The following is a 21203-nucleotide window of genomic DNA, read 5'->3' as shown; positions in this document are numbered from 1 at the left end:
TAAATCAATCCTGAGATATGCTTTTTGAAAGTTTCTCTTATTTTATATCTATTTTTCTTCATCTTCCTCTATTTTGCTGTAAATAAATCATGAGTGCATTGTTCTGCTACAAAATCTTTTATTTTTCATTTAGTTATTGTTTAACAAGTACAACACTACTAATGTAGTTAGTTATATAGACTTACTACAATGTAGCTGTAATGTAGCTACCTACTTCCACATAGAATTGATGAAAAGGTTAGCTCTATAAATCAATACCACACAATAGCTCGTAAGTTGCATGGGATGGGTACAGAAGGGGGCATCTAAATGTACACAACATTGTCCAAGTATTGATGTTTTTGGACAGTGGTTTTCTAAGGTCACTGCAGCTACATGATATAAACAAATTGTTTTATATTTTACACATGGAAGTTTTAGTCATAGGTCTTCATAAATAGTGTACTGAATGATTGAGCCTCACTGCACTTCTAGGAGATGTTGCATCTGATCTTTATGGTGGCCAACAATACATGAGCTAATCTAGCAGAGTGACTTGGCAAAAAGTCATTTAAAACATTTACTTGATCCATATTAGAATGGTTAATAAATATTAACCAATAAAACCACAGAAAATATGTGGAAGCCAGTACTCAGTGGTGTATAAGCTCAAACTTTACACCTTTAGTAAAAACAAAAGATGATCATATCCAGAAGGTGATTAAGGAAAGTGCATTTCCATACAGATCAGCAGGTTGTAACCTCAAAAAGTACAGACAACTGTGCTGGTAAAGCCATAGATGTGAAACAAAGCTATTTCTATCAAATTGACCCTTTACACCGAAATATTGACACCAAACAGTTTATTTCACTAAACTTTAAAAGATTTTCTGAATGGTTGGAATAAATTTACACCAGCACAGTAAAACTATATATGTACTTGCATGACCAATTAAAATTGGTCTAATTGTTCATTTAAAAGTTCTAATTTTTATGTGGCACTGTATTCCCGAAATAATATTTAGTACACATTACACAAATTTCACAAAAAAATGGTGCTTTTATCACAAAGTAAGAAATTCTGTAAAAATTGATGCAATTGTCGCTTAGCTGCTTTACTAATAACAAGAGTGAATAAGAATGACAGTTGTTTTGTTGAGATTTCCCAATTAACCAAATGCCACCTGTACAATTCCTGAACTATATCACCACTGCTGGAATGGTTCCATTTAATAAATAAAAAAAACTACGCTTCCATGCAGTAACTATCAGTAATCACACCTCCCTGTCCCTTACCACCATGTATTCACCCTTCCACAACACACCCATTGTCAAACTCCCCATTTGACTGTAGCTAACTAGATTAATGCTTTAGAGAATCAATAATAGATATAAGTTGATGGGATCAGCTTAGATTATCAAACATATCACACAATAAGAATCAGCATGTGTAACTTCAATGGTGCATTTTCTACTGGTGCATATTTATGTACAGTCCCACTCAAATGCAATGTCACGCTTGCACTATTTTCTCAAGTTATGAGTACACTCAAGAAATTGATGAGTGAAGCAGTGCTCGCATCTCACAAAATTGCAAGTAGATTTTGCTTGTGAGAATTCTACTCATGAGTTATGTGCAAGGGATGAGCAAGTATGTGGTAAAGTTCTCTAGTTATTGTACATATACACTGTTTCTAATTAGCCCATGTATGCCTGTATATTTTACCTAAAGTCTCAGCTGGCTAGTTGAGTTCATTGCAGTGGCAACCTTGATCACAACAAAACAGACTTTCACCAATGATTTCATTTCCATGTAGTTAATATTCTCAATCCTGGTTTTAGACAGTTGATATGAAACCTACCTTGTGACCACATCCATGCCATTATACTTAGGAATCCAATGTCAAATCAACTACTGTTTAATAATATGACATTCTGAGGCTATACATAAACTAGTGATTATAAACCAGTATGACCAAATGTCCACTATTCACACTTCACAGCGTGGTAGATCATGTGTTCCTTCAATAGATGATATGGATACTAATTATTCCAAAGAACAATGATAAATTACGCTTGCACAGCGCCATGTGTCAATGGTGACTGATCCATACAAAATATGGGCAGTGAAATGTGGCTCAGACAATAACTTACCACTAGAGCTACGGGTTCAGATTCTTAATTGTAACACATTACCTTCGAGTTAGAGAAATTTGTTGCTGTTGAAGAATTATCTATAGCTGGTTACCTGTAGGCACAATGAAACAATTCGCACTTTTTCTCATAGACCACAATACATCCAGTCACTGTTGTGATGTGGTAAAGAATCACATGTTTATTAGAAAATTTACGGTATGCATATCGTTTATTACTCCAAAGAGCGATTCATCATCACACACGGAGGTTAGCCCACTATATCTGAACAATCATTTATAAACACATGTAGAGTATCTGGTTATTCTATGGACACCATCGTTACATCACCCACACCAAGTTACTAGCTGAGAATGAAACTGCATTACATTGAAGTGCTTATACTGCTTGTTCTTGCAATAGAATTGTAGGAGCATAGCAGAACAACTATGGATTGGAGAGCTGCACTTTTTGAGGACTTTTGGACCATCAATTAATGTTGCAGTGATACATATACTAGACAGGAAAGATATTGCTTTGACATTGCAAAGAAGCATTACTGCTTACTATTTAGCTGCAAGTCAATCCATGCCTATCACGCTACATAGTCAGCTCCTAACTGTGGCTGGCAAGCAGTAATCAACCTTCCCCCCTTCATTCATAGAATTCTGCCATGGTGACAATTAGCTAACCCTCAATATACAAACTATATACCTTGGCCACCAATGCACAAATTCTAGTGTATTGCTTTAGAAAACAGCTTACTTATGGCATTTCAAGTCAGCTTTAGCAATAACATATTATAATAAGATGGATCTCACACAACATAATATTATGTAGCTAGCTGTTATATTGCAGTGAAAATTTGTGGCCGTTTGGTCAGTGCTAGACTGGCATAACTAACTAAACATTTTACATGGAACTAACTTAAGTAAAGCTGACTCTAGATAGAGCTATATATGAAACACTGCAGCCCCTTTACACACTGAAATTCTTACATGAGTTATGCTTGTCAACATCATAATTATCATGCTTCAACATGTGTGATTATTCAGCTAGACAATCGGTCATCACCTCCTGTGACCATACCACTCCCACTGCAAATAAATATGAGCACAGCTATGGTGCATGCATAGTTAGTGTCCAGAATTAGATGTAGTCCATTGTTGTGTGGCATTTGAATTTGAAAAATACTCTAAATCTATGTGTGAGTATGTATGCATGGAGGCATCGGCAACAGCAGCAGCAGCAGCAGCAATATTCATGCAGGAGCACCCTCAGTGCAATGGCAGCAGCAATAGCAATATTTATGCAGCAGCACCCTCAGTGCAATAGCAGCAGCAATAGCAATATTCATGCAGCAGCAGCAGCAGCAGCAGCAGCAGCAGCAGCAGCAGCAGCGGCGGCAGCAGCAGCAGCGGCGGCAGCAGCAGCAGCGGCGGCAGCAGCAGCAGCAATATTCATGCAGGAGCACCCTCAGTGAACCACCATCAGTGCAATAGCAGCAGCAATAGCAATATTCATGCAGCAGCACCCTCAGTGCAATGGCAGCAGCAATAGCAATATTTATGCAGCAGCACCCTCAGTGCAATAGCAGCAGCAATAGCAATATTCATGCAGCAGCAGCAGCAGCAGCAGCAGCAGCAGCAGCGGCGGCAGCAGCAGCAGCGGCGGCAGCAGCAGCAGCGGCGGCAGCAGCAGCAGCAGCAGCAGCAGCGGCGGCAGCAGCAGCAGCGGCGGCAGCAGCAGCAGCGGCGGCAGCAGCAGCAGCGGCGGCAGCAGCAATATTCATGCAGGAGCACCCTCAGTGAACCACCATCAGTGCAATAGCAGCAGCAATAGCAATATTCATGCAGCAGCACCCTCAGTGCAATAGCAGCAGCAGCAGCAGCAGCAGCAGCAGCAGCAGCAGCAGCAGCAGCAGCAGCAGCAGCAGCAGCAGCAGCAGCAGCAGCAGCAGCAGCAGCAGCAGCAGCAGCAGCAGCAGCAGCAGCAGCAGCAGCAGCAGCAGCAGCAGCAGCAGCAGCAGCAGCAGCAGCAGCAGCAGCAGCAGCAGCAGCAGCAGCAGCAGCAGCAGCAGCAGCAGCAGCAGCAGCAGCAGCAGCAGCAGCAGCAGCAGCAGCAGCAGCAGCAGCAGCAGCAGCAGCAGCAGCAGCAGCAGCAGCAGCAGCAGCAGCAGCAGCAGCAGCAGCAGCAGCAGCAGCAGCAGCAGCAGCAGCAGCAGCAGCAGCAGCAGCAGCAGCAGCAGCAATATTCATGCAGGAGCACCCTCAGTGCACCACCATCAGTGCAATAGCAGCAGCAATAGCAATATTCATGCAGCAGCACCCTCAGTGCAATAGCAGCAGCAGCAGCAGCAGCAGCAGCAGCAGCAGCAGCAGCAGCAGCAGCAATATTCATGCAGGAGCACCCTCTCTTAGTGCATCATGCAGCAGTATTCTCAGTACATCACACAACAGCCATCATGCAGCAGCTGTCATGCAATAGTGATGTTAGTGTGCCACCGACAAGGCAACAATAGTAGCAATTACCTTGATGTAATAGTATTAGGCAATAGCAACATACTTTGCATAACGTAAAAACATAATAGCCTGATAGACTTGCAACAACTGTTAATGAAATCCATGCACATAAGCACGAGTAAGCAGCCATCATGCAAGATCAAGCATGCAAAGCTGTTAGCAATATGTAGAACATGTTACCGGAGAAAGCTTGTCTAGTAAATACTTGCCTATTGGCTGTGGTCCCATCCTCATCCCTCAGCTACCACCAAACTATATGGAACAGTGCACAAATGCAGTGTAAATAAAATGTGTATGGGTTACTTAGTATGGGAGGGAATGTTTTTACCAGAGATAATATCACACTTTAATGGCGTGTTGGTAAACGAGACACACTATAGCACATGAGCTTCCAGAACTTGTATTATTGCCTCAACTTTTATTATTGAAATTTTTGCTGCATGCTACATTAATGCAGCAGCACTCTCAGCCAATCATGCAACAGCAGCATATCATGCAACAGCACTCTCAGCCAATCATGCCATGGCAGCATATCATGCAGCAGCATTCTCAGTGCAATAGTGTTAAGCCCTTATGAGTTTTTGATTTTGCTTTTACTAGCAGTATATGTATCTGATAACACCATCTGTGACCCTTAGCCTGCACCTAGCCAGTGTCTGTATGTATCAGACATAAGTAGTGCCTAGTGTGAGTGACCTAACAGAAACTGAATAGTAGGAGCATTTACAAATGGCAAATTGTTGACATAACACATTGTTATTAGAACACAATGTACACATTGTTATTCATGCAGCATCATCATGCAGCAGTACCTTATGCAATAGCAGCATGCAGCACAAACACTTAACTAAGGCATGAGCAACAGTAGTGAAATACATAGCATATAGAATAAACACAGCAAGAGCTCATGCAAGATCAAGGCATGTGTTAGCTGTGCATATAAACATGCTAATGGCAAAAGCTTATTACACCCTGATTAGGGATCCACCAATTATACTCATTATTTTACCTATTATGCTATGCTGCACTGCTCAAAATTTTGCCTATTATGCTTAAATTAATGCTCAGTATTTGTGACTGAATTTGACAAAACAAGGCTTTGACGCACAAAGCTTTGTTAGGAGATGTGGCGATTTTAAGGAATCATTGTGTAATAACTTCCCAGTGCCTACAGCTGTGCAAACAAAATTTGCACCAATTATTCATCTGTTTACTAGCTATCACTGAGTGGGTGTATACATTTCTGATACCCAAAATTTGCCCTGTTATGGGCAGCTTTTTTCGAGCGGGTAATAATATCACAGCTGGTAGTAATAGGGTGGGAGGGTGGGGGTGGATGGTGGTCTTAATATAGGGGTATAAAATGAAGCAAGAAGACGACTGGAATCCAGCGGCCAAGCTGCTACAGAAACCAGACTTGCCAGTGCTGAAGGAAGTACAGTGTGAAATATGATAGTGTATTAGACCAGCAATCCATTTCTGGTAAAATCGTAAGTTTGATTTTGTGTGTGTGGAAGCCTTGTTATATGAAATCCGGTCACATTTTACCCAGTATGCTGAAATTTTGCTCAGTATTTATACCTCAGTTCCCTTGTTTTTCTAGTAAAATTGCACTTTATGGGAAAACAGTAAGTTGCTGAAGCACAAACTCCAAATCCTTGCTTGTCAAAATACATGCAACAGAAAAGATCAATATACTCTAATAGAGCAGTCAGCTGTCCTATTATTCTCTGATTGTTCTATTAGAGTATATCGATCTTTTTTCTGATGCATATTTTGATAAGCAAGAATTTATGGTAATGCACAAGTGTTCTGCCTATTATGCTAGAATTATGCTCAATGCTTTCAGGCACCTATTATACTCATTATTATGCCAGCATAATCGGCAGGTCCCTAACCCTGATACAATTAAACAACTCAAACAAACAAGTGTAACAGCTGACAACTCTTGAATAGACAAGCCCAGAGGTTTATGAACAGACAAGCCCATAGGTTTATGACAAAATTGATGCCAATATTATTGTTCATGACATAGCTTTGTCTGTCATTTTGGTTGCTAGTGATCAATTGCTGCAATTTGATCTGTCTTAGCAGTTTGCTATCATCACTTGCAAATGCTATGTTCATTCATCTACCCTATTTATGGAAGAGCTTACTACCCGCCCTATGATTTCCTCAGTTGCCTTTTAATCATCCAAACTCATTCTCTCTATATCATATATTATATGATCTATATATTATCATGTCATGCATGATCTCATGTACATTATAGTCTCATTTGCTATTATGGTGTTATTGTATTCTTGTTGCATGATTGTTGAACTTGTGTATTGTCACGTACACTATTGGCTTTGTGGAAAAATGTTATGTGACTAGCATTAGGAAAAAGAGTAGGCAATGTAGAGCTTGGTGCGGTGGAAGGGTGGATAGCTAGGTAAATAAATGTATGTATATATGAGCACATATGTGTAATTTAATCCTCAAAAAAATGTGGCAGTTGTCACTATTCCCAGGGGTGGGCCCCAGCAACCAGCACTTGTGCTGTAAAGCATTAATAAATAAACTAGTTTCCATTTGGTTCTACTTGGGGTACTTAGAGATAATGAGTTACTCTCTAGAATTCCTGTGGATATAATTACTTGAAAATAACAAGGAGAAAACATCCTGACCACCTGGTAGACTCCTGTAAGCATTTGAGTGTAAATCGGATGGCTGCAGGTTCGAGGCTACCTAGGTCCAGTCATGGATTTTTTTTCTCCTTTCTCCAACTTTTCAAACACACCTTCTGTAGCTAAAGTCTTTGAGCAGGCTGTAGGACCAGGTGTCCTACAGACCTTCAGCACTTGTGCTGTAAAGCATTAATAAATAAAAAAAAAATAAAAAAACATGTTAACTGGGTGGCCTGCAGATCAATTCATGATGGGTTGACCTTTTTCAGCCCTTCTAGGTATTTGTCCCATTTCACTTTAGGATACTTTACTCAAAGATTTTTGCTTAGGTTCCTAGGCTAGTGGCAAACACCTCGTACAGGCTCTGCCTTCTGTGTTTGCCCTCCAGTGCCTAAGTGGTAAAATAATAAGTAAATAAATAAATATATAAATCAAAACGGAAAATGGTGCCATTTATGCCATATAAGTGACTGAAACCTGGCTTTGGTGAACAAAGCTTCATTCAGAGCTGTAACTAGAGAGTCGTTCAGACAAACCCTTTTTTTGGAATGGAGTGAAACGTAGGTCAGCAGTAAGTTTGATTTTGCTGAAGCTGGGTTATCATGCAGTAAAGTAGTACTGTATATTAGAGATGCAGCAATTCACAAAAAAAATATCTACCAGAAATCAGCTTCACAACAGCTTCATGGCACCTTGGCAGTGATGGTTAGGTAGAGTCAAGCTCAATAGTGTTTCCAGGATGGCAAAAACACTACAGATAGGTTGCTACAGAATTAATTTTTTTTATTCAGTGGAATTTTCTGCTGACTGAGTGACTAATGTCTTCAGACAAGCGTAACTTGATAACAACTAAGGCTCCAGGTTTGATTTTTTCACTGTTTGACATTTACAGCTTGACAGGTGCCTTTTGGCATACCGCAGTACATACAGTGCATCAATTATGGACTTACCGTTGTCATGCTTTGTGTTCCATTCATTTTGTTGACAGCCCAAGGTCTCGATTCGAGGTAGCTCAATGGTTTTCCTACATTTGTAAATGGGAATCATCCGTATTTCTGTGGTGACTGGATTGATTGCAGAGGCGTTTCGCCTACTGTAATTCGTTAGTATTGCTGTGTAACAGGCTGAACATAGCTGAAAGTGAAGCATAATGACCACTTTACTTTTGAGTCAGTAATTTGTAAGAGTCAATTCTTGTCATTGGTATCATAAATCTTTTATTGTGTCCTCTGGTGTGGTAGATGTCAGGATTAGGAATAAGGAGATTGTCAGCATTTATATCAACCTGGCAGTTTATGATCTTATATAACATTATAGCCTTTTGTTCATTTCTACAACTGGTTAACATGGGCCCGCTCAGGTTGGATAACACTTCCATGATGTATCCCATCAGTGTCCAGTAAGAATGTTTCTATTTGATATATTTAGAATAGCTTTACACATTAAACTCATCTATATTTTGTTTATAGACCACGCTTTAAACGGCATACCTTTTGTATTGCACTCATGGCAAAAATAAAGTATGTGTACTGGGTATTGCTAAAACTGTACCATACGCACCTTCATCATCAATGATAGTCACATTACTAGTATTATACTTCATGGATGTTGGTAAACAAGTTGATATTAGTCTAATGGTAATGAAGAACATCTTATTTCCATCTTGTATTGTGTTATTAATAATATCCACATCAAATGATGATGATGTCATTCCACTACTAATAGTCACATTAAACACTAGTGGAGCTCCTGATCTATCATAGTCAATACCAGCTGTAGTAGAATATCTCTCAACTTTACATCAACAATTAATAACTACTACCTTTGGCTGATCCATCATTCACACTAACTTCTACTATAACATCTTCAGAGGTTGTCCTGTTTAGTATTAGACTAACTGATAATGGAGTCACGTTCTCTTCAATAGAATATTGTGATTGGTTAAATGATAACATTACACCTGTTGGTCAGTAATAACACAACATAATCACTAACACTTCTCCTACCATCATCATCTATAATCATCACTTCACTAGTATTAACACTTCCACTAACAACTCCGCAAGGTGATGATGAAACAGTAAGTGTTAGTGTAAATGTTTCATCACATTCTGAGATATTGTTATTAAAGATGTCTATAGTGAATGATGTTGACGTGTAATTAGCCAATATACTAACAGTGATAGTTCTTGGACTGCTGTAATCATTTCCACCTAAATGGATAGAGGATTACAGTCCAGAAATTCAATATGCAATACACAATAATACTCACTTTGGGTATTTCCATCCATTAAACTGATTGTCACTTCAAATGGATTGGACGATAATTGATTTAGTACTATCATTATCATCACTTCATTACTGTTTTCCCTTACTTCATATGATGACTTGTCAAAGTTCACCTCAACTGTATGATATTATCACCTATATACGCTACTTTATTACTGACCTGTACTATCTGTGATCCTTACTGTAGATGTTTGTCTGTTTTTTCTTAGAGTCACTTGAGGATTGTTATTTGGTAGCAATAATGCAATATCAAACCTTTCCTCTCCTTCCACCTCCTCATCACAACTCACTGATATGTTAATTCTTTTACTCACTTCTCCAACACCAAATATTATAGTAATTGGATTAGAGTCAAAGTCTACACCTGATCCTATCACAGTACAGTAATCACTAGTTCATATATTGTGTTGCTTGTTAATGTATCCCTCACCTCTTGCTGACACTGGTGATTGTTCAGAAGGAGTTACCACTACTTCAATAGGTATGATAGATGATCCTCCTGATATTATCACTACAACTTCTACATGTCCTGATGACTCTGAATCAACAAATCTTCTAGATCCAAACTCCACTTTCAACACTACACAACACATTACTCATATTCTAATAACACTTATACACTCACTGGTAGTATCAATGATAACTCCTATTGCTGTATCTCTACCAGCTGCTGTTATTGCTGGACTAAGTGATGATGGTACACTTAACATCAAATCAAATGTTTCATTCCTTCCTTCTGCTAACATATCATCTACTACTGGCACACTAACACTACTCATTCTCATCTCACTACCAAATGTAGCAGTTTGTGGAGTATTGTTAAAGTCATCACCACCTGTGAGTCCAATTAACACATTATCATACAGTGGAACTTCAGTTATCCGGACCCCACTTATCTGGATTCTCGGTTAACCGAACCACGAAAATGACTGCTCTATTAGAGTAGTGACTGTTCTATTAGAGTAGTTGAAAATACAGATATTTAAAAAAATTTTCTTCGTGCTATTTTAAAGTTATTTATACATAGTTTCAGAGATACAGACTTTTCAGACTTATGGACCACCCCTGGTCCCAGGGGGTTTGGATAACTGAGGTTCCACTGTAGATAGCAACAGACCAAAATGAAGGTTTTGTGTGAACAAGTTGACCAAACAGCCAAGTACAATATGCTGTTAACCAAAGTGGCTTCAGTAAGCACTATGAATTTTACTTCGTGGTAAATCTTGTACTGACCAACTGACCTATGTACATGTACTACTTGAGTGACAGACTGACTTATATTTTCAAACAAGTGTCAGTGAAGTTTGCTAGCACTACTAATCATTGGTTAATTGTGATCAAGTCATGCACTAAAAACCATAGTATTCTTCTTTGTGCCTACTTTTTGTCTTGGCTAAAGGTTTTGATTGGCTAGTTGTATAGGTTTTGATTGGCTAGTTGTATGTCAACTACCTCATCACTGTTTCATGCTATTGCCATGTAACTGCATGCATATCAGATTTATAACCAAACATCTAACACTGAATCTACATATATTTAGTTGTGCCAATATGTGTGGTTTAACAGTGGGGTTAAAGCTTATATATAATCAGCTGCATGCTAGCTAGGTTTCCTGAACTTGGTTTGAAATCTTGTGTTTCTGTATCCAGTTGACCATACAGTAACACCAATGTTGTATTGATACTTGGAATAAGTACATTGATGTATGCTGTATTAAGGTTTTAGCAACATAGCTTCGTAAAGGCTTTTTATGCATGAAGCCTATCCCTTGTAGCTAACTCCACTTGATCTACCACTGCATGTATACACACTACAAGGTATACTACCTTTAACAGACACTGGTGACCGTTGTAATGGAGTAACAATGACATCAAATGGTATACTGGATGTTCCTCCAACTAGTTCCAATGTAACCTCCACAAATCCTGTATCTTCTGAACCAGTGTATTGTTTCTGTGCAAATCTCACTCTAATTTCTATAATAACATTAATTCACTTTAAATTATTAGTGCACATGTGTACCACTTTCACACCTCAGACAAAGGAACCAGTCCATAATCACATATTGCACTGTTTCAGGAAGGTTATCAAAATTATACACACTGTAAACAGTGTGTATTCACTGTAAACAGTGTGTATTTGTAATAGTTATCTAATCAAAAACAGCCAAGCTGTAAAAAAAGGAGTGCGGCCCTTGAAAAGGCTATGGTGAAAAAAGATGTGAAATCCAAGGTGGCGGCCAAGAAATGGCTGTGATGGTAGGTTAATGGTAAAAATTTTAATAACGACAATTCAGGTGAATTTTGTGCCAATTGACCAAGCGGCACCAAATTCACCTGAATTGTCGTTATTAAAATTTTTACCATTAACCTACCATCACAGCCATTTCTTGGCTGCCACCTTGGATTTCACATCTTTTTTCACCATAGCCTTTTCAAGGGCCACACTCCTTTTTTTACAGCTTGGCTGTTTTTGATTAGATTTCACTTCTTTTTGTATTTGTATACCCCAAAACCGGCCTATGGCCAGCTTTGGGGCTTTTTAACCTATATATTTTTCTTTACCACAGGAAAAAGAAAAAGATGAAGCAGATTTTATAAATACTTTAACTCATTCTGATTTTATCAGTAAATGTACACATTATATATATAATGCATATATCAAGAGTTCATTATATTATGAACTCTTGCATATATTTATTACATGTCAATTAATCCTCACAGGATAATTTGCAGCTGATCTCTCTACTGGGTGACTTGAAATGTAGCTGAACTCTCTACAGGGTGATCTGCTTGTAAGTAGATGAACTCTTTACAGGATTCTCTCTACAGGGTGATTTGACTCTAGCTGAACTCTCTGCAGGGTTATCTGTTTGTAGTTGAATTCTCTACAGGGTGATTTGTTTGCAGCTGATGAACTCTCTACAAGGTAACTTCTTCTAGCTGATCTGTCTACAGGGTGACTTGTTTCTAGCTGGTCTCTCTACAGGGCGATTTGTTTGTAGCTGAATTCTCTACAGGGTGATGTGTTTGCAGCTGAACTCTCTACATGGTGGTTGCTTTGTAGCTGAACTCTCTAAAAAGTGACTTCTTCTAGCTGAACTCTCTACAGGGTGATCTTTTCATAGCTGAACTCTCTACAGGATGATTTGTTTGCAGCTGAACTCTCTACATGATGACTTCTTTGTAGCTGAACTCTCTACAGGGTGATTTGTTTGTAGCTGAAATCCCTACAAGGTAACTTCTTCTAGCTGATCTTTCTACAGGGCGATTTGTTTGTAGCTGAGTTCTCTACAGGATGTTTGTTTGCAGCTGAATTCTCTACGTGGTGGTTTCTTTATAGCTGAACTCTCTACAAGGTGACTTCTTCTAGCTGATCTCTCTACAGGGTGATTTGTTTGTAGCTGAACTCTCTACAGGTGATTTGTTTGTAGCTGAACTCTCTACAAGGTGATACTTCTAGGTGATCTCTTTACAGGATGACTTCTTTCTAACTGAACTCTCAACAGGGTGATCTGTTCATAGCTGAACTTTCTACTGGGTGATTTGTTTGCAGCTGAACTCTCTACATGGTGGTTTCTTTGTAGCTGAACTCTCTACAATGTGACTTCTTCTAGCTGATCTCTCTACAGGGTGACTTGTTTCTAGCTGAACTCTCTACAGGTGATTTGTTTGTAGCTGAACTCTCTACAAGGTGATACTTCTAGCTGAACTCTCTACAGGGTGACTTGTTTCTAGCTGATCTCTCTGCAGGGTGATCTGTTCATAGCTGAACTTTCTACAGGGTTATTTGTTTGCAGCTGAACTCTCTACATGGTAGTGTCTTTGTAGCTGAATTCTCTACAATGTGACTTCTTCTAGCTGATCTCTCTACAGGGTGACTTGTTTCTAGCTGAACTCTCTACAGGTAATTTGTTTGTAGCTGAACTCTCTACATGATGGTTTTTTTGTAGCTGAACTCTCTGCAAGGTAACTTCTTCTAGCTGATCTTTTTACAGGGCATATTTGTTTGTAGCTGAGTTCTCTACAGGGTGATTTGTTTGCAGCTGAACTCTCTACATGGGAGTTTCATTGTAACTGAATTCTCTACAATGTGACTTCTTCTAGCTGAACTCTCTACAGGTGATTTGTTTGTAGCTGAACTCTCTACATGGTGGTTTCTTTGTAGCTGAACTCTCTACAAGGTAACTTCTTCTAGCAGATCTTTCTACAGGGTGATTTTTTTGTAGCTGAATTCTCTACAGGGTGATTTATTTGCAGCTGAACTCTCTACAAGGTGACTTCTTCTAGCTGAACTCTCTACAGAGTGATTGATTTTTTTTGCAGCTGAACTCTCTACATGGTGGTAGCTTTGTAGCTGAACTCTCTAAAAGGTGACTTATTCTAGCTGAACTCTCTACAGGGTGATCGTTTCATAGCTGAACTCTCTACAGGATGATTTGTTTGCAGCTGAACTCTCTACATGATGATTTCATTGTAGCTGAACTCTCTATTAGGTACCTTCTTCTAGCTGATCTGACTACAGGGTGACTTGTTTGTAACTGAATTCCCTACAGAATAATTTGCAATGCAATATAATTGAGTAAATTATAAATGCAGCTGAATGCTTTATTAGGGTGACTGTTCTATTAGAGTATCTCGATCTCGCATTTGCTACACGTAGTTGCCTTTCGAATCATAACTCAGTGGTTTGTAATCCGATTCTTCTGTACTACTGCAAGGACTTTCTATGATGATTATTCCAGCTACATACTGACTTTCAGCTCATTGCTCTAAGCGGTTTGCCTGATAGACACGAAAACTAATTGTTTTTTATTCGTAAAAATCGATCGCGTAATTTTGACACAGGTCGGGTTTTGTGTCATATCTCCGTGGTCTTTATCTCGATTCCTTTCAAACCACAAAAAGGCACTCCTACGATGGTTGCTCCATCTACATAGCAATTTTCAACTGATTCCTCAAAGGAGTTTACCCTGTAGGCGTGACAGACCTTCGACCTTATTTTACGAAAATCATCGGTCATAACTCCGTGAATGTTCATCGGATTCCTACCAAAGTTGGTACACAGATCCGCCTTAATGAGCCCTTTAAGTGTGCCAAATTTCAGCCCGATCCGAGCATGCATTCGTGTTTTATGGCGGATTTTGCGAAGTGTGCGAAATGAAGAAGTAGAAGAAGAAAAAAACGAAGAAATTAAAACGAAATTTAGTTCGCTCGTATCTCGGAAATGGCTGGAGCGATTTTCTTCAAATTTGGTGTGTAGACTCCCCTTACTGGCCAGCACCTCTCTAGCTAATTTGGTTCCAATCGGATAAGGGATCACAGAGCTACATAGGTGTGAAAATTGTGTTTTCTTTCTTCCTGTTAATATACTCACGGGTGGCACGCCGGCTTCTTGGGCCGCATGACACACTACCGTGTGTCTTGATACCACATCTGTGAGGGATTTCGCTGATATATACACCCAAAGCCCGAGGGCTGCAGGTGTATGTATCAACAAAATCTCAAGCACCCACCTGATAGGTGAAAGAACTACAAATCACTCACCCTATTTGTTTATACTCTAGCATCTGATGATCGATTGTGGCTTTAATTGAATGGGCAAATAGCTATCAGAACGTCATTACATTTCAACACATGCCAGGAACTTTTGATTGTGGGATTGAGTTTTGGGGTGTAAAGTTTTAATGTAGGTTAGAGACCTAGCACAAAGATCCAAGGACATGGTCTCTAACCGACATAGAAAATATATCCATTTTATATATGGGCACATAAGTAGAGTCATTGTGGGATTGGGATATATATCATACTGAAATTGTCACACAATGTTAAAATAATCATGGAAGACTGAATGTGCTTTTGTCGAAGTGTTGAAAAAAATCGAAGCTTGCACTACTTCCTTTCACAAGCTAGATTTGGATCTGGCACAGCTGGGTGAAACGGCAGTGATCGATAATGTTTAGCCAGGTTAGTGGTAGCCAGTGCCTATGGCGTCACAGCAGTGTAAAGAACACGTGTGTTGAAGAAGCAGCTTGTGTAGATATATATGATGGGAACAAGTTGTCACAAGTTGTGCCTTCAGTAGCATGAAAACAGGCTTGGTTTCGAATATGGACCACACCCACATTACACGTAGTGCAAAATAATGTTTCTACAAGGAAGCTTACCTATTTAGGCCTTAGTAAAGTCCATCCATAGTTTAATTAGAAATCTTTGATTTCACGGACACCAAGGGCAACCACACCACAATGGTCTCGGCCAACCAAATAGTCAATGTAACAGAAGATGAAAGCAGACTTAAAAATACTCTAGAAACAGATGGGCACTAAACACCTGATATTTCTGGGCTTCTCCGTTCATCATAATAAACGTATGTATAACATTAGCTTTCATAATTGAACTCTTTTAGGTATGCCTATAAAATGAATAGATTGGTTAACAACATGTTGGCCTGGGTGACTGGTCACCCACTGCAGGCTATCAACCTGAATATGCTTGGAGGGAGCATTGTAGATAAATGTTTGAAAGTGAGATCTGTGATGTTTGAGGTGGTCTTTCTGTTAGCAGGTTTCTAACCATTTTAAGAACCTGCTAGCAGGTCTCTCAGTGGATTTTAAAGACCTCATTATCCTCCAAAGATCAAAGCACATTATGCATACCATTTTCTAAATACTATATTAAACCTTTGCTATTATGTCAGTAAGTATGTTAATACTTAGACTCTATTTACGCTGTTTTGGGTGGGTAATAAATCTCATATACTCCACCTTGTTTTCTAATATACTCCACGCCTTCACGCACAATATAACATATGCTCAAAATCCGGTTTGTCCAATCGCTATGCGTTGTTCACGTGTAGTGATTTAACGAGCGCAATTATTTTGTCACGTGAGGACGTATAGTTGCCATGGCGCTAGTATTATCGTAAGAAAACCAGCCGCTTTTGCCAAGCCTACAGCAGAAACAGCCGTGGATGAGGTAAGTAATCTGAGTGTAATGTGAAATAGAGTCTAAAGCAGTTATACGGGCACAATGTGGAGTCTATGAAATTTATAAACCCTCAGGCCCTTAGTAGCGCCCTCGCTTCGCTCGTGCGCTACAGCCCGGGCCTTCGGGTTTATAAATTTCATAGACTCCACATTGTGCCCGTATAACTATTATATAAGTTAAGTACTTAGGACTATAAGCTACTCACCTAGTTGTCATGTTCTTCTTGTTTTGGAATCTGTTTAATGGCTGACACGCCCCTTTGCAGTGGGTAAAAATATGCATCCACGCACCTCCTGAGCAATCATTTTAATGATCATTCATCTTAGAATATAGTTTAGTTAGTGTCAAATAATCTAAACTTAGCAACTACACTGAGCCTAGCCTAACTTGTAAACCCAAACCCATAATTAAACACTCTATGTTGTTCAATATAACGAGTCAAAGCACATTGTATCTTTGAACTGGTTGGGCATCTAAGCCATGAGCAAACCGTGTTCCCATGATTTGTGACCAGATCTGCCAGAACCCCATATGTAAGCATAGTTTTTGAGTTTTATTTTATTACATTTTCTTTATCTAGATAGCCAAAGGGATGTTCAACTGAAGTTTCATCTTTAAAAGCCAAGCATTTTCAAAGTTACAGAGATACAAAGTGGCAACAACAGAAAAATTGATTTGTATAGTGACAATATGGAAAATAAACAACAGGTGCATAATTAAACCATCACAACTTATGAACGCAGTCCTCTACCAAGTCGCAACTTACACCATTGGGTTCTCCATGAACAGGCAAATCTATTGCTGGGTAAGTTAGGGTGAAGGCAAAAATGTGAGAAAAATAAACAATAGTGAACCGTTTATTCAGTGCGAGGCAGACTAACGCACAAATTGTCCATCTCCTTAGAAGTACTGACATGAAACAAAGATTTTCGAACTCCACTTGTTTGGGAATCACGATGCTACCAAGGTTTATGCCTTTATTGCCTTCTTTCACTGTGAAAAAAGTGCTTAGAAATTTACAGATTTTCTTATGATTTCGTAAATACTCCACCCATTGCGTTTATTGCATTTCACTGTAAAATTAGGCTTGTGTGAACAAATGGGATTCTTGCAGATTTGGTCACATATTATTTCCCGGGTAATATTTAGGTATTGTTTGGTGAATATGCCAGTTAAACCTTGAGCAGCACTTTTGAATGCCCACGCTAAAGTGGTATATAATTATCTTGCAACTTAATCTAATCCAAAACAGCCAAGCTGTAAAAGAGTGCGGCCCTCAAAAAGGCTATGGTGAAAAAAGATGTGAAATCCAAGGTGGTGGCCAAGAAATGGCTATGATGGTAGCTTAATGGTAAAAATTTTACTAATGACAATTCAGGTGATTTTGTGCCAAGACCAAGTGGCACCAAATTCACCCGAATTGTCGTTATAACATTTTTACCATTAACCTACTATCAAAGCCATTTCTTGGCCACCACCTTGGATTTCACATCTTTTTTACAATAGGGCCGCACTCTTTTTTTTACAGCTTGGCTGTTTTGGATTAGATTTCAGTTCTTTTTGTATTTGTATACCCCAAAGCCAGCCTATGGCCAGGATTGGGGCTTTTTAAGCCTATATTTTTTCTTTACCACAGGAAGAAGAAAAAGATGAAGCAGATATTAAATACTTTAATTATTTCTGATTTTATCAGTAAATATACAAATTATATATGTATATATATTTAATAGTTATACCATAGCTGTGAGGGATTTTGCTGACATATACACCCGCAGCCCTCAGGCCACTACACCCAAAACCCGAGGGCCGCAGGCCCGAGGGTTTCGGGTGTATATGTCAGCAAAATCCCAAGCAGCCGTGGTATAAGTGATATATATCACTTTAGGTGCACTCACCTAATAGGTGAAAGAACTAATGAGAACTCATCCCGTTTGTTTTATACAGTAGCATCTGAAGATGGATCATGGTTTTAAAAGCATGGGCTAATAGCCATCAAAATGTTGTCCATATGTTAAAACGTCATTAATATGTTATTATGCTTCAACACGCTATGTTAGAAAACTTGCGACTGTGGGATTGAGTTTATATTGTTATCATTTTTGTACTAATTTAAGCCAACTAACTTCGCTATTGGGACAGTAAGTAAGTTATTATATTAAGTTAAGTACTTAGGACTGTAAGTTACTAACCTATTTCAGCGTAGCAGTAGTAGTTTTTCTATTCTGTGGTCTGTTCAAAGGTTGATACGCAGTGGGTAGAAATAGGCATCCACAATTGCCCAAACAATTATTTTGTGCCTTCATTATCCTTTACTAACAACCAACTAGTTCATCTTAGAGAATATACTCAGTTTAGCAGCCACTACAAAATCGAGTCCCACAATGCAAAGCTCTATGTCGCTCAATATAATGAGTCGAAGCGTACCGTTTCTGTGAACTGGCTGGGCATCAAAGTCATTGGCAAACCGCTTTCCCATGATATTGCCCGGGCAATATGCGAGTTAAATACCAAGCAGCGCCTTTGAATGCCCACACTAAAGTGGTATATATATATATATATATATATATAATGCATATATTTATTACATGCCAATTATTCCCTACAGATAACTTGTTTGTAACTGAACTCTCTACAGGGTGATTTATTTCTAGCTGATCTCTCTTCAGGGTGACTTGTTTCTGGTTGATCTCTCCTTTTCTTCTAGCTGATCTCTCTACAGGGTAACTTGTTTACAAAGCAGCTGAACTCTCTACAGGGTGGTTTCTTTGTAGCTGAACTCTCCACAGGGTGATTTGTTTCTATCTGAACTCTCTACAGGGTTACTTTGTCTGGCTTATCACTCTCTAAAGGGTGATTTGTTTTTGTAGCTGAACTCTCTACAGGTCGCTGGTTACTAGCTGATCTCTCTATAGGGTGACTTGTTTGTAGTTGAACTATCTGCAGGGTGATTTGCTCCTAGCTGAACTCTCTACAGGGTGATCCTTCTAGCTGATCTCTCTACAGAATGACTTGTTTGTAGCTGAACTATCTGTAGGGTGTTTTTTTTTTGTCGCTGAACTCTCTACAAGGTGATCCTTCTAGCCGATCTCTCTACAGGATGACTTGTTCCTAGCTGAACTCTCTACAGGATGATTTGTTTTGTAGTTGAACTCCCTACAAGGTGGTTTGTTTCTAGCTGATCTTTCCTTTTTTCTAGCCGATCTCTCTACAGGATAACTTGTTTACACAGTAGCTGAACTCTCTACAGGGTGATCAAGACACACAGTGTTGTGCGGCCCAAGAAGCTGGCGCCACACTGTGAGTATGTTAACAGGTAGAAGAGAACTCGATTTTCACACTTTTGTAGCTCCGTGATCCCTTATCCGATTGAAACTAAATTTGCTACAGAACTGCCGGCTAGGTAGGGTAGTCCACATTACAAATTTGAAGAAAATCGCTCTAGCCATTTCTGAGATACAACCGGCCAAATTTTTTTTTTCTTTTTTTTTCTTCTACTTCTTTTTGCACACTTTACAAAATTTGCCATAAAATGACAATGTGTACACCAATCAAGCAAAAATTTGGTATATTTAAAGGGCTCATTACGGCAAATCTCAGTGCCAAGTTTGGTAGGAATCCGATGAACATTCATGGAGTTATGATCAATTATTTGCGTAAAATAAGGTTGAAGGTCTGTCACGCCTATAGGGTAAACCCCTTGAAGGAATGAGCTGAAAATTGCTATGTAGATGGAGTAACCATCATAGGAGTGTCTTTTTGTGGTTTGAAAGGAATCCAGATAAAGGTCATAGAGATAATGACACAAAATTCAACCTGTGTCACAATTACGTGATCAATTTTTATGAATAGAAAAAACTATTGGTTTTCACGCCTACCAGGCAAACCACTCATAGCAATGAGCTGAAAATCAGTGTGTAGCTGGAATAATTATCATAGAAAGTCCTTGCAAGTAGTACAGAAGAATCGGATTACAAACCACTGAGTTATGATCCGAAAGCCAACTACGTGTAGCAAATGCGAGATCAAGATACTCTAATAGAACAGTCACCCTCTGGATTGGATATAACTTACTCCAATATTACATTGCAAGTTATTCTGTAGGAAGTTCAGCTACAAACGGTTAATCTTATAGACAATTCAGCTACAAGCAAGTCACCCTGTAGAGAGTTCAGCTACAAAACTAATATTATTGCTGTAGAGATTCAGAACATTACAAGTCACACTAAAGAGAGTTCAGCTACAACATTACAAGTCACTGTGTATAGAATTCAGCTACAAAGAAACTACCCAGTAGAGATTTCATCTATATAAACAAGTTAGCTATCCAATAGAGATCAGCTACACACCAGTCACTCTATACAATGTTCAGCTACAAGTAAGTCACTCTGTAGAGAGTTTAGCTACAAACAAGTCACTCTGTAGTACAAACAAATCACCACGTAGAGAGTTCAACAACCAATCAAAATCCACCCTGTAAAGAGTTCAGCTACCGTAAGCATAGAAATTTTCGTGGTGTATAAATTTTCATGGATTTTGTGGTTTGCAGCTGATCCACAAAAATTAGTCCACATAAAGCTGATTCACGAAAAAATTAATCCACGAAAATAATCTATTTAGAAACT

General features: G+C 39.0%; 1 protein-coding gene across 2 annotated transcripts in view; it reads right to left on the bottom strand.

Annotated features, from left to right (window-relative positions):
- Window positions 1–21203, bottom strand: part of LOC136266168 (uncharacterized) — an 82566-nt gene that overhangs the window by 34905 nt on the left and 26458 nt on the right. For both annotated transcript variants that reach the window (XM_066061158.1, XM_066061159.1), the window contains exons 6-13: window positions 11419–11568; window positions 10218–10427; window positions 10023–10172; window positions 9753–9962; window positions 9576–9710; window positions 9310–9516; window positions 9126–9263; window positions 8864–9076 (exon numbers count right to left, since the gene is read on the bottom strand). In XM_066061158.1, the coding sequence (XP_065917230.1) occupies window positions 8864–9076; window positions 9126–9263; window positions 9310–9516; window positions 9576–9710; window positions 9753–9962; window positions 10023–10172; window positions 10218–10427; window positions 11419–11568 (1413 nt within the window). The remainder of the gene's footprint in view (window positions 1–8863; window positions 9077–9125; window positions 9264–9309; window positions 9517–9575; window positions 9711–9752; window positions 9963–10022; window positions 10173–10217; window positions 10428–11418; window positions 11569–21203) is intronic.

The sequence above is a fragment of the Dysidea avara genome, chromosome 9 (assembly GCF_963678975.1).
Source record: "Dysidea avara chromosome 9, odDysAvar1.4, whole genome shotgun sequence".
NCBI lineage: Eukaryota > Metazoa > Porifera > Demospongiae > Dictyoceratida > Dysideidae > Dysidea > Dysidea avara.
Note: the sequence above shows the minus strand (reverse complement) of the source record. Positions and strands in the feature narration are given on the sequence as shown.